The sequence below is a fragment of the Chenopodium album genome, chromosome 2, assembly GCF_948465745.1.
Source record: "Chenopodium album chromosome 2, dcCheAlbu1.1, whole genome shotgun sequence".
Taxonomy (NCBI): Eukaryota; Viridiplantae; Streptophyta; class Magnoliopsida; order Caryophyllales; family Amaranthaceae; genus Chenopodium; species Chenopodium album.
The window spans coordinates 79,115,786-79,142,350 of NC_137835.1; the positions used below are offsets into that span (position 1 = coordinate 79,115,786).

The following is a 26,565-nucleotide window of genomic DNA, read 5'->3' on the forward strand; positions in this document are numbered from 1 at the left end:
TCGATCAATTAAAAAAAAAACTTTCTCTGTTATTTTTTTTATTGCACCATGAGTAATTTCTCGCTCGTCAATTTATTACTTTGTCTATTAATATATTTAATTATAATATACTTTTATAAAATTATGTAGTATAAAATGTTGAAATTTGAAAAGTAGCTAGATTTCGAGACGAACCTACTAGATCCTGCATTGTTGTGTTTTTCTTACGAATAAATCACAAAATTTGGTCATAAAAGATTATGTGATTAGTGTAAAATTCTTTAATTTATGGTGCAATAAAAGAAATACGGAGGAAGTATATTTTTATTACTACCAATTTGGACCATTATTATTAAATTCAAGTGCATCATCCAGCATGGTGAAAGAGTAATATAATTAACCTTCATTGCTAATTTTAGAGTAAAGATCTTATACAGATGAGATAATTGTAAAGTAACTCATTGTGTGATGACTATAGTAATAATTTTTGCAATTGTTGTCGAGTTTTTGAATTCTTGGCTATATATGCATGGTTGTTCTTGGTGTTGGTGAACCTTAATTTGATGGAGGTGCCGAGGTGGTCGGGTTCTAGTGGCTGGTAGGTGCTTATACGTCAAAGGTGGTTTAGTGCATTGCGCGCGTTTGTAACTTATACGTAAAGCTTGGTGAATTTGAATGCAAGCTTGGGTTGGTGGTGGTAGCCTGAGGTGGTAGGTAATTATGGTTTGGTGGTGGTAGGTTTAAGGATGCAAAATTGGACTTAGTGTAATTTTTTTATTTTATTTTTATTATTTTTTGGACAAGTAGGACTTGGGGTGAACCTAGTTGAGATAATCAAGATTAACGCAAAAGGAGGTAATCACATTCACAAAGTGAGAATTACGAAAAATGAAAGGTTTTTCAAACACGCACTGATCAAGGGTTATGAGCTAAGTAAGAAAATTGCCTACTATTTTATTTCTTGTACAACCCAATCCAAACAGCTTATCAAGAGTTACGGGTTACCTATCCAACAATGTACGATTGAGTAATTAACATACTTGTTAGCTAGTTGACTACTTAATTAATTAGCTTAACAAGATAGATTGATAGGAATGCTAACTCCTAAGTCCTAACTGGCTAGCTCTAGGATAATGTGCTGAACCCTTTATTTTAGCCATGATTAGCTAATTTCATGATAAATTTACGTCAATGAATGTCAAATTATTAGTATGACATTATTTCTAGTAGTACAATTCCGCACGAGTAAACAATTTAATTAATTCATGCAAACTCCTCTAATTTCTAGCCAATTTGGTATTGGTGGCGCAATTTGCTCTTTGAGAGAATAATAGGGTGTTCACACAAGAGTATACTTTCCACTTGTATTATTTAATAATTATGATACTATATTAAGTAAATAACTAAATATAATTGGTATAGTCTGCTCTACAAATTGTTCCCCATCGCATGACATTGAACCTTCCTTTCGCATTTTATATACTATATATAGCATGCATGATGCCATAATGAAATTTAATGTTGTGTTGTTCATTGCATGAGTTGAAAGAAAAAGGGTCAAACCCTTTATCTAGGGCAATTAATTGCACCCTAATTGATAGTACTTGGAGTATTATAAATCATTTTTTCCATGAATGAAGTAGTTAGCAGCCAATTACCATGTCTCCTGGCCTCAATATATAAATAAGTTGATAATTTCACCTAACTTATCGTGTTCCTTATACCGACATAATAATGTGTTTTAATTTATATCACTTGATTTGTAATAATATGCATTGGTGGTTAACTTTTCTTGAATCTTGTTAAACAGCTATCAAAATTACGAATTGAAGCAGCCAAACGTTGTATATAATTCTAAGTTTCTAACCCTACAAATTTTGCGCATATTTATGCTCATCAATTTATGTCTTATTTTAGATTAATTTGACAAAACAAGTTTTAATACTGTAATGTAAATAAACTATATATAGTGCATGCGCTCATTATATATGCTTCGTACATGCATAACATATTGTATGTGTTTAATACTATGATATATAAGTTGAGAATTCATATGATAAATCAAGTGTTCTTATATTCAAGTTTTTTTTTTTTTTTTTTTTTTTTAGAGAGCCACGAGGGCAGGGATGAGAATCGATCCCAGAATCACTTGGAATCGGGGGAGAAGCTCTAACTACTTGAGCTATCCCTCACTATCATATTCTAGTGTTATTGCATGATTGATTTTTCTACATCATAATTACATGCATTTACCATTTTCCTTAAAATATACGAAGTACTTTGGAAAATCTTCTTCAACAGTGATTACAGATTTGTAAGATTTTTGTTGATTAATAATAATGTGAAGCTAAGAATTTAATAAACTGCAAGCGTGAGAAGTGGTAGGAGCAACTTTAATGAGAGCCAAAGTAAGCATTGGGATCTAAGCCGTTGACGCCTAATAATTGACTACCAAATAAACGTGGTTTGATCCGAAGATATTGGTCTTTTCTGCCACTTTATACTATACAAATAAGTACATTATTATGCTACGTACTCGTAAATTTTTTATTTTTTCTCCCTACTCTATTAAGAGTATTTAATTTTAATTAACAAGCTTGATATCGAATGTAATAACGAACTTAGATGGTTCTCAATCTTGTTGGTTGAATCAATTACTCTTTCAAATGTTTTTCTATAATGCAATATTCAATATATATGAAAATGGATTTTTCGAGCATGCATGTGAAATTTAATTTTTGACTTGTGCAATTACGGGTATACTTGTGTGGAAACACTTGTTATAATTATTATAATAATATTCATGAATGTCATATTTTTCTATAATGCAATATTCTAACGGGTATACTTATGACGTATGATTATAAATATTTATGAAGACTAATGATCAAGTCCAACATTTTTACATAATATATTTGATATGATAAAAACAAACTACTAATTTATTAACTTACGTAAATATGTAATGAATGTATGTTGTATATAAAAAGTTGTGATGAATAACTTGTATTACTAACTTGCTTGAATATGTATGGGTTACGGAATATAACTAAACTAGTCGGGATGAATAAGTTTTACTAAGGATATAATAAATCTCCTTATGTATTGTATAAAATTGAAATAAATAGATTAACGTAAAAAATAGTTATAAGTTGACTTTTATTTATTTGTGAATAGATTGACCAATTCATTGAGTAAATTGATAAAAAGGATACGCCAAGTGATGTAGGAGACTTGTGCGGCTAAATAATGGAGCATGACATTAAGTTGCCAATATTTTCTAAATGGTCAATTAATTTTTAATGCATATAAAAATTATAAGTTGGACAATTAAAGACGAAACAAAAAGAAACGGAAGGAGTCAACTAGTCCACGATTTTGCAATTTGTTTATAAATCATGGATTATTTGATCCATGTGAAAATGAGCTTCCAAGATTGAACCTAGTTGTCAAATTCGAAGCCAATGCACCAACCAATTGCAAGCAATGTGCTTCCATTGACCTAAATATTTCATCAATTTTCTTACAATAAGATCTTAAATCTCACTTTCATACTTTTATTATGCCATGGTCCTTGCGAATTATTTAATCTACAACTAGGATATAATCTTGCCAAATTGTATCATTTGAATTACTATATTAGATTAGATATTGTTAATATTAATTAGTGATTAAGATATGAGCTACATACAAGTATAAAACATACTTTTCTTGTTTAAAAGTCAACTAAGTGTCTATATTTGTAATTGATATGTCAACCTAAGTTACAAGCCATAATAGGATAATCAGGACGAACAAATCTTGTATTGAAGAAATATATAGAGGAGGAATGAGTTCCATTTGAACCACTTTTGTTGAGGAGTTCTTTATGCTATGTATCGATCGATGAATCGCAGTAGACCACTTTTATTGTTTTAATTAAATTTTTGCCTTTTGAAATGTTACAGGAGTAGAGAGTTTGAACTACTTACAAAGTGTAGCTTCCCTATCATGCTTATAGTGCAGCTGAGTTAATAATTTAATATGTATCGTATTTTTTAACGTGGGACAAATTTACATGTAGACAATACAATATGAGGCTTCAACATTATTGTTTCAGTACAATTAATTTAGTATTCCTCCGTACTTATTAGTAACTCTAGCATCAATTATACAACAATAACGTATCACTAATCTAAAAATTTGGAAGTTTATCATTGAACCTAATTAAGCTAAGGGACCATAATTTTTTTATTTTTTTTTTTAAAAAAAAAAAAAAAAAAAAAAAAAAAAAAAAAAAAAAAAAAAAAAAAAAAACTCTAATAATGAGCCTAATAAAACTCCACATGGTAGCTGGGGACCTTGGGGTAAATAACTAAATATCAAAGGTGCTCAAAATATATCTTGACCACGAATACAAATGGAAGGTTGATGGTTGTTAGGATTTTAAATGTTATAGGGTCAAAATTTGTACAAATCAAAGCTTGGCTTACTAGTTTACTACCATGAGTTTATAAGATTAAACATCAAAATTCCGTGTCAATAAAAAAAATAAAAAATAAAAATAAACATAAAATTTTAATTGGAGGTTCTTTAGTGGTGGGGATTCAATCCCCTTAACCACCACCACCCCCCACCCTCCACCCTCCTCCTCCTAAAGGGTTTTCGTTCCAATGTCGGGGCTACAATAACACCACAACAATGTGCTCTGTTCAATTTCTCACAATGAGGTCCTCGATTAGTACTTCCTTGTCTATTGGTCACGTGTCCAATCTCATTTTTGATAAAGAAGAAGTGTAGTTATGACTTATGAGAGCCTGAACTCAAAACTTTACACACAAAATACCAGCACCTGAATAATAGCTTTAGATTTCTTCTCTTTTGATTTTGGTAAAACTAATTAAACTTTACACACAAAATATCAGCACCCACTACAAGAAAATAACCTTTTCGTAGCGATTATTTTAACATTTAGTATCGATTGTAATTGCAACAAAAAGCTTTCCCAACGAATGGTCATTCGATACAATATCCCCTGTTGCCCTAGCCTTTAGTAGTGGTTTTCAATATCGTTGGGGTTGGCCTCAATAATCGATACGAAAAACTACATCCAATCGTGGTGATTATTGTAGCGATTACAATCGCTATAAATGTATAACTCATTTTCTTCAGAAAAAAAAAAAAAAAAACATGCGTATGATCTTTACAAGATTCAACACATGCAACCTCAAACTCTTATATTAAATGTTTCACCAATAAGCTATGCCATATTTTATGTACTCTTTGTCAAACAATATTTATATATGTAGTGTTGAAAAGGCTTTTCGTATCGATTTTTAGGATTTAGTGGATTGTAAATGATAGGATCTCTCAAAATTATATAAATGTGTAAAAATAGTGTGGACATGTATTATTATGTTTTCCGCATCAATTTTAAATGGGAAAACCATGTCGATTGTAAAAATGATACGACATCCTTAGTTATTTCACAAACATACTTGCATATTGTAGCGAATGTACAATCGCTACGAAATAATCGCTACGAAAAGTGATTTTTCTTGTAGTGACCCGAACAAAGCTTGGGGCCCTTAATAATTGGGGGCCCTGTTTCATCAACCGTCCCTTACCATAGCTCGCTAACTTAGGTCATATTAATGGTCTATTTGACCAACCTTTTGTAAAACAACTTATGTTTCCTAGAATTAGTTTCTAGAAATTGTTTCTTGAGAAACACCATGAGGAAACAGAAGTATTTGGCTAAAAAAAATAAATCCAAAGTGATTTTGAGATTGAGTTAATTCGAGTTGGGTCGTTTTTGAGTTGCTTCGGGTTGGGTTCATGATCACTCCCTCAGTCCCTCTTCTAATTTAATTCACAAGTGTATCACTTTGAACTCATTATCACTCCCTCTTCTAATTTGATTCACAAGCCCACGGCCGAGTCATTTTAAGCTATAGTCACTTTGAACAATTAGACTGACATGCATGTGGACCATGGACTAACTACGGCCCGATTAATCAGTACTCAGTAGGATGAAGTGATGAACTATATATGTCTACATGAAAATGACACCATTGAAAATCCCAAGTATCAACAATTTATTTATTATTACTTGTTGGTATTAATGAAAAAAGTTTAATCTTAATTGAAAACAAAGTCTTTAAGCAAAGTCCATCCTAAGTTAAACACTTGTCACATAACCAGATAATGTACAATTTGCTTGCTACTCTACATGCGTATCAACCGTTGAATTATTCCATTAATATAGATCTGATTGTAGTATGACTCACCAACTTATCTAATTCTGCATAAGTCGTAAACAACGGTCAAGGTTTCATAGAAATCCATCCAATCACCAAATCCAGCACTTTAAAATTTTAAAACTTACCATTTCACATGTTACTCATGTTTGTTTGTTACTCATACAGGAACCCAAGATGTTAAGCACTTAAACTGTCTTCTGTGTAATGATATTAACCCGGACGATGCATGTTTAACTATTCATGTTTAACTCGGTATTAAAATACATACAGATTACAAAATACGAAGTAAGAACTTTTAAAGTTGTGTTTATGCAATTGAACAATTTGAGTCGTATTACTTTTGTACTTCATAATTTTTAATATCACAATCAATCATCATCATAATCCGAAAAATAGTCAATCAATTTTATTCAAGCTAGGTATGTGGCTCAAATTGGTATTATAGAGTATTTCATTTGAAAAACAGCTCAAACAATTTAAATCTTATCATTTCTACCTAGTTTATTAGAAACGACCATCGTGTGATAATTATAATACATGACCATAATGAGATTAGCGAGTTGAAAAACGAGTTTAAATATTATATTTACGAAGAAAAAAACTTCCATGGTAAGGATAGGTCACGGATTGAATAAAATTCATGACGGGTTTAATCAGATTTATTTTAAGCCAAAATCTCAACCGAAGATTTTCCCACCAATCCGCGTAGTCGCAAACCGGGTTAAACCCGAATAACCTAATGAATGTTTCCATTTCTATTTAACCTTTTGGTAAATTAAACCCATATTGTTTTACGGAGTATTAGTTCAATTTTTTATAACTCCAAGGAGGAAGTGTCAGTCTCAGTTAACTTATAAAGAGGAGAGAGAAACAGAGAGACGAGGAAAATCGAAATCATCTTTCTTATTCGGAGTATAGCTTAATCATCATGCATAGATTTGCAATTCGCAGAGAAATGAGGACGATTGTTTCCAAAAAAGCTGTTTCTTTGCTTGATTCTTGTAAATTTCCCAGGTATTTTTAAATTTTTATAATTGTAGAATTAATATCAACTGATCAATCAATTATTTCCAAAATTTCAGTGCATTTTGTTGAGAGTTTTGGTTTCTGGGTATGATTTATATGAGTTAATGTATCTGGGTTTTTGAGGGTTTTGTGAAATGATGAGAATTTAGCTTGATTGGGTCATCTCAATATTTTGCTATGTTTAATGATTGAATTTTATTTTGTGATTGTACTGTTTGATTGGTATTATTTATTACTTTATGATTTTTTGTGTCAATTCTGTGTTTGGTTTATAGGTTTGGGAAATTAATTTAATTGATTATGTAGTGATTTGCTTGGCTAATCAAATGAAATTTGAGAATTTTTGACATTGATAATCATCTTAAGTGAAAAAAACTTATAAATCTATAATTAGCTTGCAAAAGCCGTGTGCACCTTCAAGGAATTGGAGGGATTAAATATTTCTTCTAGGCACGTAATATGGTTGTTTTCATAGTAGTTTTATATTATCGTTTAAAAAACTAGTTTAACACGATATAACTATTGAGATACCAAGACGTGACCAATGATTTAGGTTGTTTAGTTAAAGTAGTAAATCAATGTGCAAATACATATGAACAAACATGGTCATATTTATGTCAAGAAGAAAGCAAGAGGATTTGATAACTTCATCATACATCACATATGTCATACTTCCTCTATTTATAGAGACTACGCACCAAAGTGAAAATGTGTCATTTCACCGAGACACATTGTGAACAATTCGACCTAAATGTGTTGGGCAGTCGGGACACCTTGTGAACCGTCTACCGCTAAAAAAATGAACTTTCTGATCACATATATATATGCCGTATTTGCTAAGTGGAAAAGACTGTAAACAATTAAAGTATCAGGGCAACCATTGTTGGCACGCATAAGGTAATTGTAGTAGTCAAGTAGTTTGCACATTAGAACAAGGTTATAGGGACAGCGGTTGAACCGATAGAAATGCCACCCAGTGTGAGTGCTGCTAAGGAGAAGTTGTAACTTTGTATGCACATTAGTACATACAAAGTTACAAACTTCTTTTGTATATTGCTGTTCTTGTAGCATTGTACTTAACAAGTTGAGCAATAATAGTGGCAAGTATTGGAAAGTACTGTTAAACATTAGTAGTTAGCAATTAACAACTTATCTATATGCCTACTTGGCTTGATCGTACATGTAAGATGTCGCTGTGGTTGGTTAATTAGATCAGGGAAGAAGTGTTTGCATATGAAATGATACCTAATTGTCACAGTATGAGGGCAGATCATCAGTTTGGTCTTTGAATCCCTCAGCCCAGCCTTCCCCACATGTGCAGATTACATAGAAGCACAACTAAGGACGAGAAATACAAACATTATGGGATTTCTTGTGCTTTATCCCCTCTACTAATTTTTTGTTTTAGAATGTCAATTGCATATGCAATAGCTTGTATGGTTGACATGTTTATACAACTATGAGAGAATCACTTTCTCCTTCAGTCTAATTTATCTATAAATCCTTCTTGTGCAGGTATATGAGCTTGGCAGCTTTTCAAACTGTAGATGCAGACAAAGTATCTGGTTCTGAACCAGCTAAAGTGCTTAACTTGGGTATGTTTGAAAAAGTGTAGATGTGAGGTTTTGTTAAAATTTAAATAAACGATTGGGATATTTGCTGTCATTCTTGTCTTTTTAATTCAACTATTTCATTATGTCACCCTCCTTGCCTTGCTGCTACTGACCTTGTTTTCACAGGATTCTGATACTAGTCTGATATTGGTGCTCTTAACTTCTGTTCTTTTAGGATTGGCATTAGTTATTTTTGTTAAGCAGTGTATTCTTAAGAAAAACTTGCACATTCAGTCTAAGCTGTTTTTGATAATATAATTGTTTAATCTTCAGTGAATGGGAAATGGTTTGAGTCTCCTTCCTGGAATACAATTGTGGATCCATTGAACGGTGAACCATTCATAAAGGTTGCTGAGGTTGGTGAATCAAATATAAAGGTATGTCATGGCGCTCTACTTTTTACCTTCTACTAGTGATAGTTAACAGCTTTTTCGTCTCCCCTTATTTCATCCATTCTGTGAAATCATTTCGGACACTATGCATATACTCATCTGAATATCTGATGTTATTATTTTTTCATGCTTACTGCCTATACAGCCATTTGTAGATAGCTTATCCAGGTGCCCTAAACATGGTCTTCATAATCCCTTCAAGGACCCAGAAAGGTTTGTGCTTATGTCATTCTCCTAGTTGTCTTCCCTTATATGATTGTTGCATTATGCTCTCTCCACAGTTTCCTATTGAGTATTGACCGTTGTGCTCTTAATTATGAGATTTTTTATGCTAAAGAGGCTGAATTTTCAGATATCTTCAGTTAGGAGCCATATCAACTAAAGCAGCTGACAAGCTTTCTCAGCCTGAGGTATTCATTGGCTCATTTCTTATCTTCTTATTTTGCCGTCTTTTTAACCAACTAGTTGTTTGATGTTACTTGTTTTTTTTTTTTTTTTTTAAAAAAAAAAGAGTAATTAGTAAATTTTTTTGTGTTACATTCCAGATTTCAAAGTTCTTTGCTAGGTTGGTTCAAAGGGTTTCTCCAAAGAGTTTTGAGCAGGCTATGGCTGAAGTATCTGTTACACAGAAATTTCTTGAGAATTTCTCTGGTGACCAGGTATCTGGAGAATTGTCTTAACAAAAACACTTCATTACTAACATTTTATTATTTAATAGTAAACTCAGTTTTATGTTTTAGCTGGTCGCAAACTAGAGGCTATGTTCTTGAAAGTGAAAATTAGAAAGCATATCTTGTATTATATGCTGTAAATATATACATAGAAAACCTTGTTATGTTAATTTCTTATCTTTCACAATGATGTTGTAGATCCTTAATCTAATAAGACCTTCTCAGTGGACAACTAATTATAATAGCAACTCATTTATCTTCAATTCGATATGTTTTTGTTGATTATATTTACTTTTGGACAGGTTCGTTTTCTTGCAAGGTCATTTGCAATACCTGGGAATCATCTTGGTCAGCAAAGTCATGGTTTCCGTTGGCCTTATGGTCCGGTATGTTACCATCTTACACTCATTCCTTTATTAATTTTGAGTTTTTTTTTTTTTTTTTTTTACACCAGTAGAATGCTGCATGCTGGGTGGAATTAGAGTACCACAGTTTTCCTCACCACAAAAAAGAACAAAAAGTACCATGGTGATTGGAATATGCATTTTTTTATTTGGATGCCAAGGACGTTTTAGCATTATTTGCCACATTTTCTGAAAGTTTGATCGCATTTTTTTGTTGTGCATAACTCAATTGTAGCTAAAAATGTCAAATCTTTGAACATTATTTACTTACTACGTATTTACAATGCCCACAAAATCGAGTTCATGCCTCTAGACAGCTTTTTTTATTAACAATTTATTATTTCAGGTGGCTATTATTACTCCGTTCAATTTCCCTCTAGAAATCCCAGTGCTACAGTTGATGGGTGCACTTTACATGGGAAACAAACCTCTACTCAAAGTGGATAGCAAGGTATTTTAAAAAGGCATTTGTATGGATTTCAAGAGGCTATATTTTAATAATTTTTTAATTTTTGCTGTGAGTTACTGTTAGGCCTCATTCATATTTACAAGAGCTGGTGTGATGTATGAAATTATCTAGCCCTAATTTGGTGTGCGTTGGTGGGGTCACCCTAAATCCTTAATACCCTCCCCCTTCTCATTCTCTAAAAGAAGAAAGAAAGTGATGAAAGAAAGAAAACTACATAGCAACTCTTCCTTTTTCTTGTAGAATATACACAGCGTCTTTATTGATATCAGTTTAACGTTTAGAGAGAGTCATTGATGGCATTGTATCTTTTTTTTCTTAAGCTATTACTCAGTTTTTTTTTGTAATTACCCAATTTGACCTTTTGCAGTATTAACGTACTTTACTTTGACCAATGTTGGTGATTTTTATATAAGAAAAAATACTTCGTGGTAAACTTATACTTCCTCCGTTCTTTTTTACTTGACCCGCTTTGACTTTTACACTATTCATCACCCCTCCTTTGACCGTGTTTTGTGAATAACTAGTTTTAGGCCCGGGCGATGCCCCGGTCATTTTTTGTATATAAAAAATTATAATAAATTAAAGTAAAATCTATCGGTGGTTTTATAATTTAAAAAAAAAAAAAAAATTTAAATATTATTGAACATTATTAAAATTCATTAGGAAACTTGCAGTAATCTAAATTTTATAATTCATATTAGTTTGTTTTATTTGTTAAAAGAATTTTTATCTACTGTTAAAAATTTATTCAAGGTAAACACATGTTGCTATGTATTTTTGTGTTACATATTTTAAATACATATAACCTATATGAATTATGGATGAGTAAACGAAAGAATGAGATTATATTGAAGTATATATATATAGGTTCAATTAAAAATTTAGAATTTATGAACATTAAATTTTTGTGAGGAAACATTGATATCTGTTTTAAAATGACATGACTCTACATCATTTATCAAGTCACGAGTCATGACGATACGTGGCAAAAATTATGACACGTGGCATGATTATAATTCTTTCCATGACTTTTAATATATATATAGATATAGATATGTAAGGAAAAACATATTTATGTTGGATCATTTTGAATTCGTCTCAATAAGTACTATCATAATATATAACTTTTATATATTTTAATTATGGAGAATTAAAGTTATTGACTGTTAAAGTTTTGCATTGGCAAGCGTGATAAAAGAAACAGGTCAAGTAAAAAAAAACAGAGGAAGTATAATTTTTACTTACTAATAATCAAGATATTAATAGTTTAAATTTTGAGCCGGCAAGTGTGAAAAGTCGAATGGCATTAATTGAAAAAATAAAACGTAGGTAATGTATGGCTCTGGTATACCAATTTACCAATGGCCTCTTGTTCTCAAAGAGACGTATCAGATTCTAAAAGAAGGTACTGCAGTGCTTGGACAATTAAGAGAACATTTCGATGCAGAATTTGTGAACCAATTGGCAATGAGACCTCAAACAATAGTAATTATATATGTGACTATGTGTATATATAGATGTATATTTCTTTATAGCATGTGAGCATGACATACTAACATATAATTGATGCCTATAGTTTGCTGCAATTTTTATTTCTCAACTTGCTTCTTAGATCTGTGATCAGAAGTTCACAACAGAATTTTGACTCTATATATATTTCTGCCTTGCAGGTTAGCATTGTAATGGAACAAATGCTGCGCCTGCTTCATTTATGTGGGTTATCTACTGACGATGTTGACTTCATCAACTCTGATGGCAAGACGATGAACAAACTGCTGTTGGAGGTTTCATTCTGCATCACTATTTCAAAAGAATTTTAATTATATTGCTTTTGTCCTGTGGAAAGAGCATTCGAGTTTATAACTTGCCCCACTTATTTATTCCCTCCCCCCCCCCCCCCACACACACAAACGCAAACACACACAGATAAGCGGTCTGTGGAAATTAGTTGTTTTGCCTGGAGCAAAAGGCACGTAGAGATTGAAGCCGCAGTGGGTATGTAAAGTTGATGTTGATCTTTTGAGATCTCCATCAGGTTAGGGTCAGATTTTATATTTCTTTTGGGCAAGGATTTGAGAGTTTAGTTTGCTGTTCATTTATATCTGGGTTAGTCTTTTTTTTAGAGATCAAGACATTGTAGAAGTTTTTATGGCTACTACTGCATAACAAGATTGGAGCAACATTAGGGGTGTAATATCGTTGTTTATTTTGTGGAAATTTCATTAGTGATTAGGGTAATGTGATGAACTATGGATAACTTGTGGTTTAGTAACGTGACAGAGTTGATAGATCAGTTAACTTGTGGTCTAATAATGTGATAGAGAGTTGATAGTTGTAAATTTATTGAATTTGAGTTATGATAAGGGGCATGGGGAAAAAACAGCTAGATACTGAGTAAACATGGTGGCCTTATGACTGTACTGATTACCTGTTTCTTACAGAATTTCAAGTTAGTAAAGTGTTAGATCAGATCTGTTTTTCATAAGTTGCTGTTTTATAGCATCTTTGTACCTTTTGCCTGTGATTTGATTAGTATCAGAATTCTATTCATATCTGTGGGTAATTAATTAGGCCTTGCTTAAAATTCTGTTTAATCTCCTGCTTTGAGATCCATTAATTGTGCGGTGCTGTCTTGGTTGAAGATTGGGTCAAAGATCCCTAGGACTTGTACTTCCATTCTAATGAATCTGATTAAAGCAACTTAAATTCTTGTTTACAAGCCAGACGTCATGTACAGGCAAATCCTCGTATGACCCTTTTCACTGGAAGCTCTAGAGTAGCAGAGAAATTAGCTGATGACCTGAAGGGCCGAGTTAAATTGGAGGATGCAGGATTTGATTGGAAAATTCTTGGCCCTGATGTTCAGGAGGTTTGCTTCTGTCATTCTCCATATGATCTCGATCATGCTCTTGGTTTAGTAATTCTCATATCCCCTCTTCTTGTTGGCAGGAGGATTATGTTGCCTGGGTTTGTGATCAAGACGCATATGCATGCAGTGGACAGAAGTGCTCTGCACAGTCCATCCTTTTTATGCATGAGGTAAACCCTATTGAAAATAATGGATATATTTTATAAAAAGGAGTGATTTTCTGTAATTCCAGTGTGAAACCAATTATACATGTATATTTATATGATCCTTTTCTCTGATTTTCATTGCAGAACTGGTCAGCAAGTTCTCTTATTTCCAAGTTGAAAGATCTTGCTGCTAGAAGGAAGCTAGATAACCTGACTATTGGACCTGTTCTTACTGTAAGCTCCATTTGCATAATTTGCATTAGAGATGTTGCAACTCATGGCTTCTGTAGTATTTGGGAATAATAAGAGTCAGTGGGGATGAAAGTTATTATCTGTGTTTGTCAGGATTGAGAATAAGATGCGCGGGGGGTGAAGGGGGGGCTTCTGCTCTTTTTCATGTTCTGAAACCTAGGAGAAGGCTTAGGGTTTTGTTTTTTTTTTTTTTTTTTTTTTTACCCAAATGCTTTATTTGTTTCATTCTCTAACACCTCTGTACTAACATAAGGAATGGAATTTTTGAGTTAGTTTCTTATCCAACAACAGAATAATCAGTCTCATCCCAAATTTACTATTGATTGCCACAAGACTGTGAGGAGCTGTGAGAATGTCTTTCACTGAGCTGCTCATTATGTCACTGAGTTCATCAAGCTAAACATCAGTGACATCTTAGCAGTTAAAGGTGCTTTAAGAGTTCAACCGGTTATTTTCTATTACCCATGTCATTTCTGTTGTGGAAAATGGGATGCACTTAAGTTTGTCTCATTTGTTCAATTATATCCTTTACCTCTCAAAGCACCTGCCTTTTATATGGAGAGGGGAGAGCCAGAGGATGTTCCCTTCTTTCCTCTGGATGTGTTTGTACAGTAACTGTGTTTTCCTTTAGTTGTATTGTGTGTATATCTGGCTTTTACCCTTTCTTGCTATTGCTTTTTGGTGATAACTTCTTGAGGAATTGATCTCCGTAGTTGAAGTTCTAGTTTGTTGATTTTAATTATCGCTCAGATAGTAGAGAGCTACAGACTACTTACCCTGTTACCCATGCACATTGTCAGAAAATATATAGGTAATATATTGTAGATAAATTTGCCCCAGGGGTGACATTTTGTATGTTTTCCAACATCTGTGAGGCATGCAATAACAATTCTGCAGTGACTTTGGTTTAATGCTTTTGATCTTATGCTTTTATCTTAATAATTTTGGTGTTATCACATAGGTCACAACCGAAGCAATGTTGGAGCATGTGGAGAAGTTGCTAAAAATACCAGGATCGAAGGTACTATTTGGTGGTGAGGCTTTAGAGAATCACACTATACCCTCAATTTATGGTGCGATTAAGCCTACTGCTGTATATGTTCCCCTGGAAGAAATTTTGAAGGACACAAATTTTGAGCTTGTGACTAAAGAAATATTTGGACCATTCCAGGTGAGTTTGGTTTATCTTTCTATACCCTTCCCCACTTCATGCACCTTTGGTGTATATCTGCAAATTGAACCTAATATTAGTATTTATAAATGGCTATCCGCCTGTCCCTGAAGAAAACTGTAATCTATTGCTCATGGACTTTGGTATTTGCAGATTATTACTGACTATAAAGCGAACCAGCTACCATTGGTGCTAGATGCCTTAGAGAGGATGAATGCACATTTAACTGCTGCGGTGGTGTCAAATGATTTGTTATTCCTACAGGCAAGATGTGTTAAAAAATTGCTTTCTATTTTGTTTTTCCGCTTTTCCTTTCACAGAACCGGGGACCTGGGCCTTCTGAAAGACATCTCACTAATGTTTATATCGATGTGGTGGTGGGAATGAAAGAATCACTTACAACATTAAAATAGTTTTATGGGTTAATCACTGACGTAAATAAAACTGAATTTGTATAATTAAGATGTATCTAAGCCAAAAAATGTATATTCTGAATAACTTTTGGAAATGAATGAGGGAAACAGAACTTGTTCATTGATCTTTGTAGTCTTTTGCCGCAATATAATCATAGAATGTAGGGAATTATGTAATCATACAAAATACTGATTATGACAGAAATATATATATTTCGTGCATCTGAGTTAATTCGATCAATTGCAGAAAGTTATTGGGAATACAGTAAATGGAACCACTTATGCTGGCTTACGAGCAAGGACTACAGGAGCTCCACAAAATCATTGGTAAGCCCTAAATCCTATTATTAATTATTATATAAATTATGTATGGTGCATTGTAATTTCTTATAAATATTTCTCGACCTGAAATTCTCCAGGTTTGGACCTGCTGGAGATCCTAGGGGTGCAGGAATTGGAACTCCAGATGCAATCAAGCTAGTGTGGTCTTGCCATAGAGAAATCATATATGATGTTGGTCCTGTACATTCCCAGTGGAAACTTCCACCAGCTACCTGATGTTTCAATGCGTTTGCATGGTGGCAAGTTAGGAAATGAAGTTGAGTACATTAGCTTAGTTTTCAGAGACAGTGGTTTAAAATAAAAACCGTCATTTTTACTGTGACCAGAATTACATAATCTTAAATAAATTTACGCTCTTTCGGTGTCTTGATGATCTGGTGTTAAATTCAATCTTATTATAGCAATTTTAATTGAACGATCCGTGAGTATAATGCTCAAGACGAGTGGAGTTTATTTGTCTCTTTTTCAATCAAGCATGTAGCTTGTTTGGGCTACAGTTGCTTGCATGTTGCTCAATTTTTTGTTCTCCAATGGTAAGCATGTAGCTAGGAACTTTATTTAAATTGCAAGCAAGTCCTTTTAATTGAACCATTGGAGATGCTCTTTAATGGACTAAGTAGATGCTGCCATGCTGGTAGTAAAAGGCTGTGATCTCTTGAATCAGTGGCAATACAGTGCCCCAAACAAACAAGTATTTCCACATAATTTATCTCTTGATTTTTATTTATGCAGAAACATGCAACTATGCAAGCAATCAAGAGATATTGGAAAGTTGTTTCAACTATGTTACGTACTGGGACTCGGTACCTATGTCTAACATGGGTACTTGTTCAGAAGTCCAACTCGGCAATTTTGTTAAAAAATTATGATTTTAAACTAAAATAAAGTGTCCAACATGGTTCCTATGTCCGAGTGTCGAGAGTTCACATAAGTATTTGAGGTAAAATGAAGAGTCTAAATAATATAGGTTTCAAGTGTACAAAAAGATGGTCATATTACTCCGTTGAACGTAGTATTATTTGAAATAAAATCTCGATAATTAAGGTTCAAGGTAGCACCATTCCATATTTCCATCTTTGTGGGGGTTGCTACTTGCTAGATCCAGAAAAATTGAAAAACTGATCCTAGTTGTGTTGTTTGAGTGCTTGACCATACTCAACCATAACCAAAATTGAGCTACTAGAAAATATTATGTTGAGATTGATCTATTTAATTAGCTAATTAACAGCATGAAAGTCACTTGACTCAAGTTTTCATAAACTAAACAATCCCTACCCAAAATGACCCGATCCGAATGGACTCGGGCTAGTAGCCATATTGAACTATCCAATTGCTACCTCCAAGGATCACAACTGCTAATAACTCAACCCCCTAACCCCCTTAACAATCCATAATGATTGAAGAAACATCATGGACAATTACAAAAATCAAAATGCTAAGGAATATCTGAAGATGAATTTCAGATGAGTTTCGAGTCAGGAAATGCTACAAGGCAATAGCTTGTACACAGCCTTCTGTTAAACAGCCTAGAAGGTTTCGACTTTTGATTCAGTAAAAAGGTAGCTGTTCATATATTGAATAATCTACAGTACGTATTTCGTAACTGATTTAGTTCAATGTTTTAAAGCCAGATTAATCCTAACCAAAATATGAGCTTCTTCCATGTTCAACAAATTGAATCAGTCTTTTACCTATAAGTCTACAACCACTACAACTTACCATATTGAAAAAAAAAAAATCATTTGCAGCAGTCTTACAGAATTTAATATATTTTGCATGTCCTTGACAAAGTCGCATATTAGTGACCTATATAAACACCTTAATCTTATTTTTCATACACAAGCAAAACACTCTAATCTTACTTTTCATACACAAACAACACTCACAAAAATACACACTCATGGCTGCCTTATTCTGCATTGTAGTTTTCTTGCTTGCTCCTTTTATCTCCCACGCTGCTGATCCTGATCCCTTGCTGGACTTCTGCATAGCAGACCTCAGCTCGTCTCCCTCGTTTTCCAGTTTTCCTTGCAAGCCTGCCTCAAATGTGACCTCTGAAGACTTCTTCTTCGACGGGCTAATGGAGGAGGGCAACACTTCTACCATTTTTGGATCGAAGGTCACACCAGGGAACGTTCTTACATTCCCCGCCCTAAACATGCTTGGACTTTCAATGAACCGGGTTGACCTTGCACCTAATGGGATGAACCCACCCCATTCCCACCCACGATCAAGCGAGAGTGGAGTGGTGATCACAGGGAAAGTTCTAGTTGGTTTCGTGACCACAGGGAACGTGTACTACTCGAAGGTGTTGGTTCCAGGACAGATGTTTGCGATTCCCAGAGGTTTAGTTCATTTTCAGAAGAATGTGGGGGATAAGAAAGCAGCAATAATAACATCTTTCAACAGCCAGAATCCTGGTACAGTGATCATATCCACAACTCTATTTGGCACCCAACCTTCAATTCCAGATCATGTTCTATCCCAAACTTTCCAAGTTGATTCAAGTGTTGTCCACAGTATAGAATCCAAATTTGGATCATAAATTTAGTATGAAGATCATGTCAAAAAAAAAAAAAAAAAAAAAAACCCTACTACTCTATGAAGATGAACTTTATTTATTTATTTATTTATTTTTACGATATTTTGAGAATAAGGATTAGAGTTTTATACAATTGAATTATAATCAATACAATAAATGATGTAGTTTTCGAGTTCGCCTGCTTATTGGCAAGAGACATCATATATATCTTTGTTTTTTATGCAAACTTTTGAGGATATGAAGCAAATCTTAGTAGGTCACCCTTTACATAAGAAGAAAGGCAATTCTAGATTTAATAAAAGACTTAGCCTTTTAAAGTATATTTTAAGAGTAACTCCAATGCACACAATTTAGTAGACTATATTGCAAAAATTCAGAGTATAAATTAAGGCATTATAACCGTTTAAGGTTAATTCAACATAATTGTATTGGTATAGACAAATATTCAACACTTTTAACAACCTAGGACACTTCAGTCTTAGTTACTAGTTAAAGGGTCATACAATTAGCCTGATGGCTAAATGAAGCTTAAAACATTATTAAACACTAATTTAACAGTTGAATGGAGTTTAATTCCTTGATTATCAAATAAACAAGACACCAGTTGAGTTTGTTTACCGACCAAGCACAGGCATGATACATTAGCTTTCTGAGATTAATTTCATTCCATTCAAAACTAGATTTACACCAAGCTAATAGTCACACTTTACTAAGTTTATACAGTACTAGGGTGAAAAATCAACTATAATGTGATGTCAAAATTGAATTCATGGTTCACTGTAAAACTTAATTCAGTAATAAACATCTTCATATTTTGTAGCTACTAGGGTGGTAGTACACTAGTACATGTGATATGGAAAAATGCTTGTATTTCTAATGAAGTAATGAGGGCAAAGGGGGAGAAAAGAAGAGAAAAGAACCAGTTCTATAATCGTGCACAAAAACAACTCAACTTCTGTACAGGAGATAGATGTGTTTCAAAGCGCTCATTATAACACCAATCATTAAATCCCTTCAGTGAGTGCAAAGATCCGGCCGGCAAAAGCTGATGGCAATCTCGAAATGGCATCTTCAATTTCCTGTCAAAGCTACAAAATTAATAGCTGTATTTTGGCATCTAAATAGAATTACTGACAATACTTACAATAAGTGATAGTACACAATATTGGCAGAGCAGTAACACAGCAGTAGAATTAATTTAAGGGGTCAGAAGATGTAATTTGCAATTTTAGGTACAGAATCAAGCATCACTTTTATAAATGGAGCAAATTAAATTAAAAATATATGGCTAAGAAAAGGCGAAACTGAGGTACTCTGTAACATGAGAGAGAACACAAATCAAAATCAGGCTGAGAAATATAACTGTATAAGATGACTTTTGTTGTGGTGGGTATGCATACAACAGGACCACAAGGTAACAATATATACACACTAAGCTTAAAAAATGCAGCAGAAAATCTGAATCTAGATGCATTTTTTAACGCAACTATTTAATTTTTGCTCCCGAATGAAGATTCAAATATTTTCTCCCTCCATATCTCCATATTTGGAGGCATCAAGATCAGCTCTTCTCCTATTATGGGCCAAATTTTTCGTCCAAGCACATCTGATGCCATTTATTATAGCTAGAAACCCCAAGTTCCTCTAGTATTGCCATTTGCCATGCCAGAAACATGACAATATCCTAACTCAGATGCCCTAGAAATAAGGAAGGACATAAAAGATATTCCCTGGCACAATTAGCACAACACAATTGTTTAACACAGAAACAATTTTTCTGACCTAATACAATCTTCTATGCACAGAAAGCCCAGCAAATTATTCTTCAACACCCTTTTTTAATCAAGAATAATTTTTCTGACGAAGGATAACTTCTACGCACAATTGCACAGAAATCCGAGCAATAAAAAATACACATAATACTCATCAATCTTGCGCTCCAACTACCCACACTACCACCTTAATCCTTCAACTCTAATATAATTACAAGCCATTTCAATCTATAAATAACCTTTACTTCTGCAAGGAAAGCACAGCCGCCAACAACATTACTAACAAGCTCATCTCCTGATTGAAGCAACCTATTTCATTATCAGGAAATTACGAATTCCCCCCACTTCATCTTAACATTGCTCACCAACCTATTTAAGTGTGAATTTGGGAAGAATAGATTGGTATACCCGCTCACTTAAAGATCAATATTATGAAATCAGCTTCAAAACTGAAACCAACTTCAGGAGTTTACATAAATTAGACATCTAAAAAATACCTTCACATTAATGCTACTCTAATCATTTCTAATTAGCTTAATTAGCTGCTATCTGAATATTATGGTGCAAGGCATCAAAATTCAGATGTTTATAACAACTAAATCTTGCATATGTTCATGAGAGCCTGAGGGCAGAGAATAATAAGTAAAGGGCAGATATAACCAGGTGTAGAATTGCTAAGCGAAGAAAGATGAAAACCACAATTGTTAGAAAACTATGAAAGGCTAGAAAACAAAGAAGAATTGACAAAGGCAGCAAAAAATCCAAATATCCAAGTAATCTCCTATCTGCGACATGCACTTATTCTAGTGAATATAGTTAATATAGTTACACATCCATATGTACAAACAATAAATCAAAGTATAAACAATTCCAAAGCCACTAGAAAGAGGAAACAATGCCAGATTTTTAAATCTTTTACCTCTACATAGTATCTAGCAGAAAAGTGGATCAGAAGAATTGCCTTATTCAGAAACTTTTCAGCATACTTTACAACCTGTATGATGGTTAAACAAACAAAATCAATGAGAAAATGCAGCATCATTATACAAACATCAGATACAAAGGGATAAAATAATAAAAAAAGAACCTCATCCAGATGTGTATGTCCATAATCTCTTGCATGCACCACGTCAACTGCTTTGTCTAAGAAGGTGCACTGCATGACAACATAAAAGACAGACCACGCCTATCAAATCATCACATCTATTAATTTCCTAAGAAGCTACCAGTGGAGAGAAGAATTGAGAACGAAACAGTAGTTGATAAGAGGATTCAAGCAACCTTAGATATACAAGTACCACAAAGTCCAAATCCACTGAGGTCCCTGCCATAACGGGTTTGGGGATTTGAGCCTTGAGGAAGGATAAGATTAATATAGCTCTAGACCCACAAACAGAGGCTGCTTCTAGAATTAACATTGAAGTTGTGGTGAGCAAAATCCAGCACTATTAATAAGCTTATGCTATGCACATCCAGCAAACTCACAGAGCAAAATTCCAAACTGACCACTCACTAAACACAAAAATATTTGTTGGGAGGTGTATTTTTGTTTTTAAGTAGTACTAAAAAAAAAAAGAAGAGGTTGTACCATTTCCAAAACCGTTGACTTTCAAGTACCAGCTGTAAGTGTTCCCGGTTCCCCTACCAAACCTCTTCAGCCAAAGACAACAAACAAAGAAAACTCAAGAACCCTTGCTTAATTTGCATATTTCCCCAATACCAATCCATATGTGTTCATCCAAAAGTTCTAAGACTGAAAGTATTCCTTTTCCTGGTAAAACTTGTGATAAGAGCATGATGTGCAAGAGAGAGTTTATAAAGACAAGTCCCATAGATCTTACATCACAGTTTACCAATACAAACATCATATACATCCGTTTTGCAGATCGGACAACCAGAAATTCCACAAACAAATCAATGAACAAGGCAGAAGCTCAAATAAATTAAACTTATCAAGAAATATCATTGATTGAACAAGTAACAGTCAATAAATAAATCTGAAAAATCAAGTGCTCATAAAGTGAGTTACCTCCATCACAAGAATCTTTGCCCTCAGCACATCAACATTAGCTGGATCAACAATGAAGTCAGCTGTTGTGTCTCCAGTAAATGCTATCTCAGGTGACGTAGTTGCTGTGGTAATCTGCCAATGTGGAACCAATCTATAAGACAGAAATATGCAGAAGGCAGCAGAACTAAATTGCTGACCACTTATGCAATTGCATAGGTTATGAAACTATTCTAGCTTTAAAGGGTTGGTATTAAGGGGAAGGGGGAGAGGGGATGCAAGAACAGCCCACTCCTAAGACTCTGAAAGGCACGCCGTATCACAAGAAGGCGTCAAATATGTAGCTACAGTTGCAGCTGTGACGGCAAGTGTACAATTTATCAAATTAAGGACAAAGAAAAAGGATTCTAGCTAAATTAATGCTCCAACTGACCCTTAAGATACCAACTGCAGAAAAAGAGGACCACAAGTAAATAAGCAGTCAACAAATACAAATTTGTACTTCAGAATGTTATTGTGTTTGCCTGGCAATTACAAACTACATTCACCATGACATATGACTAAATGGTTGCATGGACGATGGACCTCAATAGATGGACACATCTAAAGTAAGGAAACAATGCCAAAACAGATACAAAGTATCATTTATCCCTTACATAGTCCAAAATATCTTCTTATCATATATTCGGACTAATTACAGATATAAACCGAGAACAGAAACTTACAGTAGTCTCATGATTGAGCAAACAAATTTTTGAATAACAGTCTACCCTATCACCGTAGATGCAACAATTGTCAGTTGATAATACAGTAATCAAACATACCTCCACACCTTTATCCTTCAAAGCCTTGATCTCATGTCCAGGAAGACCAATGTAATCCTGCTTAAGCTTGTGCTTAACGGAATAAATTACATATCCCTGCAACATATAATATGAGTGAACAAAGTATACATGGTTTTAAGCTCGAGGATGTCTTTGATCCACATAGATGAGATCTTAATAGGAAAAATAACTAAGTAATTGGTACCTGACTGGGAATGACATGATATGTCTTAAATGCTTTTACTTTGAGATCCCTCCTAATATAGAATTCTTCTCCTGAAAATTATTTAAATAAAAATTTTAAGCACAGTAATTAAGTTGGCATGATCATTGAAGAAATCAAGCCTGGATGGAGCTAATACATTGAAAATGTTGATCTAATAATGACATTACCCACGTCTAGACCAACTAAATTATTCTTCAGCTCAGATTGGTCCATTGCTCTGTGTACATCAAAAAGCCTTTCCACATCCTCTTTTATAGCTTTAGGCACAAAAATCGTAGGAGGTTTCATAGAGAACAATCCACGAGTCGCAACATACATCGGTAATCCTCCCTAATATACACATCATATTACACAATACAAATAGTATTTAGGAGATATACACAATTCACAAAATACTCCATAGACTGTCTATTTGAAAAGGCATATGTCAAAAAAAAAGAAAGAAAATCATTTTAAAGAATTCAACTTTAACAAAACTGCAGGATTCATAAAAACTATCCATTAATTTGTTTACTTTATCAACCGATGATTAAAGAGACAATATGTTCCATTTGTTATACAATTACTCCAACAATGGAGGCGCGGGGAAGGGAGTAATATACATCCTTAAAACAAAACATAGTAACTCAAAAACAACCACCAATTCAAAAATCACTGTTATTCCACTCACGAATTTCATTGATACTCATACAAATCTCAAACAGTTCCCATTGCAGTGATTATACATATCAAAATTCTCAATGATTATAAATACAACATAATACAGAAAATAATCCAAACCCCAATATAAGATTATAGCAGAAACTTCTCATAATACATTAACCAAAAATCAGACTAATTCAAAAGCAAGGAAGCCCACAAAATACTCTAAAAAAAAAAAACCCAAATCAAGAATATGGAAAAACTCGACAAAAGTTAACCAAAAATCAAAATTTTCAAAAAAAAAAACCATGAAATACAAGAAAAGAAAGATGAAAAAGAGAGCAGAAGAAAAGACATACAATGTGGTCCATATGACCATGGGAGATAAAAAGGAAGTCTTGAGAAATGGCGCGTTGAGGGCACCTTCCGATATCGAAAGCGAGGTTGAGAGAAGGGACGATTATGCATGTTTCTTGACCAGCAATTGATAAACCCTCAATTTGATAGCCTTGTATATTTATTCCCCTTTTCTTCTTCTTTGTTGCTGAGTTTGCTTCCAAGTTCGTCTCGTCATTCTTCGGCACCATTGACATTTTTGATTTAGTATTGCAGCCTTTTGACTAATGCCGACTACCTTTGCCAACATACTCGGGTTTTTTTTTTTTTTTTTTTTTTTTTCGAGGAGCAGAGGAACATGAGACCTCAACTTTTACGATTTTTTTTTTTTTTTTTTTTGAGAAAATTTGTAAATTGCAGCCATTTAAAGTTCGTATTTTGCAAATTGCAGCCATTTAAATTTTTTTTTGCAAATTGCAGCCCAAAAGTTCATATAAATTGTAAATTGCGGTTCGATTCAACTTTTTCATCGGTTTACAAGTTGAAAAATATTTGATTAAGGTTTTATGGGCCATTTTAAACCTTAGGGAACCGAATTGAGCTCGGAATTAGCAAAAAAATAACTTAAATATCTCGTTTTGCATAACAAAAGTGTATCGATTTTTGGGAAACTGTAAATACGAGACACTTACGTTTTTTGTTTGCTGATTTCGAGCTCAATTTGGGACCCTAAGGACTAAAATGACCCCTAAAACCTTAACCAAAGATTTTTCAACATGTAAACCGATGAAAAAATTGAATCGGCTGCAATTTACAATTTATACGAACTTTTGGGCTGCAATTTGCAAAAAAAAATTTAAATGGCTGCAATTTGCAAAATACGAACTTTAAATGGCTGCAATTTGCAAATTTTCCATTTTTTTTATATATTTTAATATTTGTAGGTTAGGTCAGACAGTTGAAAAGAGGAACGGATAAAAAAAAATCGATATCTTCAAGTACCCTCACTTGGTAGGATTCGATCCCAAATCTCTAGGAGGAGAAGCTAACAGACTTTAGAGTACTCCTATGTGTTTTTTTAAATGTTCCTAGTTTGGTCACCACATTTGCCATAGATTTTGATCAGTAAAAACAAGTCAATTTTCTATGCAATTTGAATAATTATGGTAGATTTGAATTACCAAATCTCTCCTGCAACTCTTTCCACAATCGAGCAAAAGAATTCTCAAAAAAGAAACACTTGGCTAGATTTTTCTTTGTAGAATTCAACAAATAGCTCATCAACATATAATCATTTCTCAACCATTTATGATAATATGTTGAAACTAACATCAGGTGTAGGAATATTGATATCAATAAAACCTAGCTTTTTCCTAGCAATCAACGTCTTTCTAATTAATTGTTCTACTCCAGTTAATGAAGTTTGAACTAGTGAAAACATACGTTCCAGATTACATATCTAGATGGTTGTCATTCAAGATATAGTAAGAATCGTTAAAATTGACTCCAAAACTATGAAAACCAACTCCAGATTCATTCAAAACCATTGTTGAAATCATTTCATCGAAGAAGAACAAATACAATAATACAAATTAATTGATAGAGAATCGAAGAACAAATACAATAATGTAATTTCATTAAAAAAAAAATGTTCAACAAAAATAAGGTGGAAAAACCACTTTGATCTAAACCATTAAAATCTTAGGAAATCAATAATTCTCTACGCATATTAAATAGTGCAAATTTTTCATTAGGAGAGGAGCCAAATCTGGAAAATTATGAATATAGTTAGAAGGAATTATTCTTTTTAAAGAATTTACAAATAATAGAGAATAATAAAGAATGGAAGAACAAATACAATAACTTAGGGTATGTTCACTTCAACTTAATTTCAGTTCAATTCAGCTCCATCATATCAATCAGTTCAGTCCAGCTCCTAATTTCCTTACCTCATAAAATATTCATTTTCAGCTTTATTCAGTTCAGTTCAGTTCAGCTTCAATCAATTCAGCTCAGTTCAATAAATGTGAACATGTCCTTAATTGATAAGAGATAAATTGATTTCAATCAATTTAATTTTAATAAACAAAATCAGTAGCATCGAAGAACAAATACAATAATAGTGAATCAGTAAAAAAATAATTTATAATCCGTATAATAAATTTAATTTGGCAAAAATAATTTTAATATTTTAAAAATGATTTCTATTTAGCAAAATTAAGATGG

General features: G+C 33.3%; 2 protein-coding genes and 1 pseudogene across 2 annotated transcripts; 2 read left to right on the forward strand and 1 right to left on the reverse strand.

The window, feature by feature from the left end:
* The first annotated feature begins 6,853 nt into the window (after positions 1 to 6,853).
* Positions 6,854 to 16,362, forward strand: LOC145588971 (putative aldehyde dehydrogenase). Its single transcript, XM_081645556.1, has 16 exons — positions 6,854 to 7,235; positions 8,763 to 8,842; positions 9,134 to 9,237; positions 9,398 to 9,465; positions 9,605 to 9,662; positions 9,798 to 9,911; positions 10,226 to 10,309; positions 10,674 to 10,778; positions 12,467 to 12,580; positions 13,534 to 13,665; positions 13,746 to 13,835; positions 13,956 to 14,045; positions 15,025 to 15,234; positions 15,388 to 15,498; positions 15,895 to 15,974; positions 16,067 to 16,362. The coding sequence occupies exons 1-16, from the start codon at positions 7,150 to 7,152 to the stop codon at positions 16,203 to 16,205; spliced, it is 1,665 nt and encodes a 554-aa protein (XP_081501682.1). The 5' UTR covers positions 6,854 to 7,149; the 3' UTR covers positions 16,206 to 16,362.
* A 1,403-nt stretch (positions 16,363 to 17,765) lies between these two features.
* Positions 17,766 to 18,578, forward strand: LOC145589040 (germin-like protein subfamily T member 2 pseudogene; annotated as a pseudogene).
* Positions 18,579 to 19,245: 667 nt separating this feature from the next.
* On the reverse strand, positions 19,246 to 24,665 carry LOC145601993 (tRNase Z TRZ1-like). Its single transcript, XM_081658104.1, has 8 exons — positions 24,363 to 24,665; positions 23,529 to 23,691; positions 23,341 to 23,411; positions 23,136 to 23,231; positions 22,333 to 22,446; positions 21,391 to 21,459; positions 21,223 to 21,297; positions 19,246 to 19,610 (listed from the first exon to the last, which is right to left on the reverse strand). Exons 1-8 carry the CDS (start codon positions 24,594 to 24,596, stop codon positions 19,536 to 19,538), a joined length of 897 nt encoding a protein of 298 aa, XP_081514230.1. The 5' UTR covers positions 24,597 to 24,665; the 3' UTR covers positions 19,246 to 19,535.
* Between the last annotated feature and the right edge of the window lie 1,900 nt (positions 24,666 to 26,565).

Bases quoted from the DNA above. Each gene is read 5' to 3' on its own strand.
- LOC145601993 (XM_081658104.1), bottom strand. From the start codon at position 24,596: ATGTCAATGGTGCCGAAGAATGACGAGACGAACTTGGAAGCAAACTCA. The intron at 21,460-22,332 runs GTAACTCACTTT...GTTGTCATGCAG, and splicing joins CAAAGATTCTTGTGATGGAG to TGCACCTTCTTAGACAAAGC. The intron at 21,298-21,390 runs GTTCTTTTTTTA...ACCATCATACAG, and splicing joins GACATACACATCTGGATGAG to GTTGTAAAGTATGCTGAAAA.
- LOC145588971 (XM_081645556.1), top strand. From the start codon at position 7,150: ATGCATAGATTTGCAATTCGCAGAGAAATGAGGACGATTGTTTCCAAA. The intron at 9,663-9,797 runs GTATTCATTGGC...GTTACATTCCAG, and splicing joins ACAAGCTTTCTCAGCCTGAG to ATTTCAAAGTTCTTTGCTAG. The intron at 10,779-12,466 runs GTATTTTAAAAA...TCTGCCTTGCAG, and splicing joins TACTCAAAGTGGATAGCAAG to GTTAGCATTGTAATGGAACA.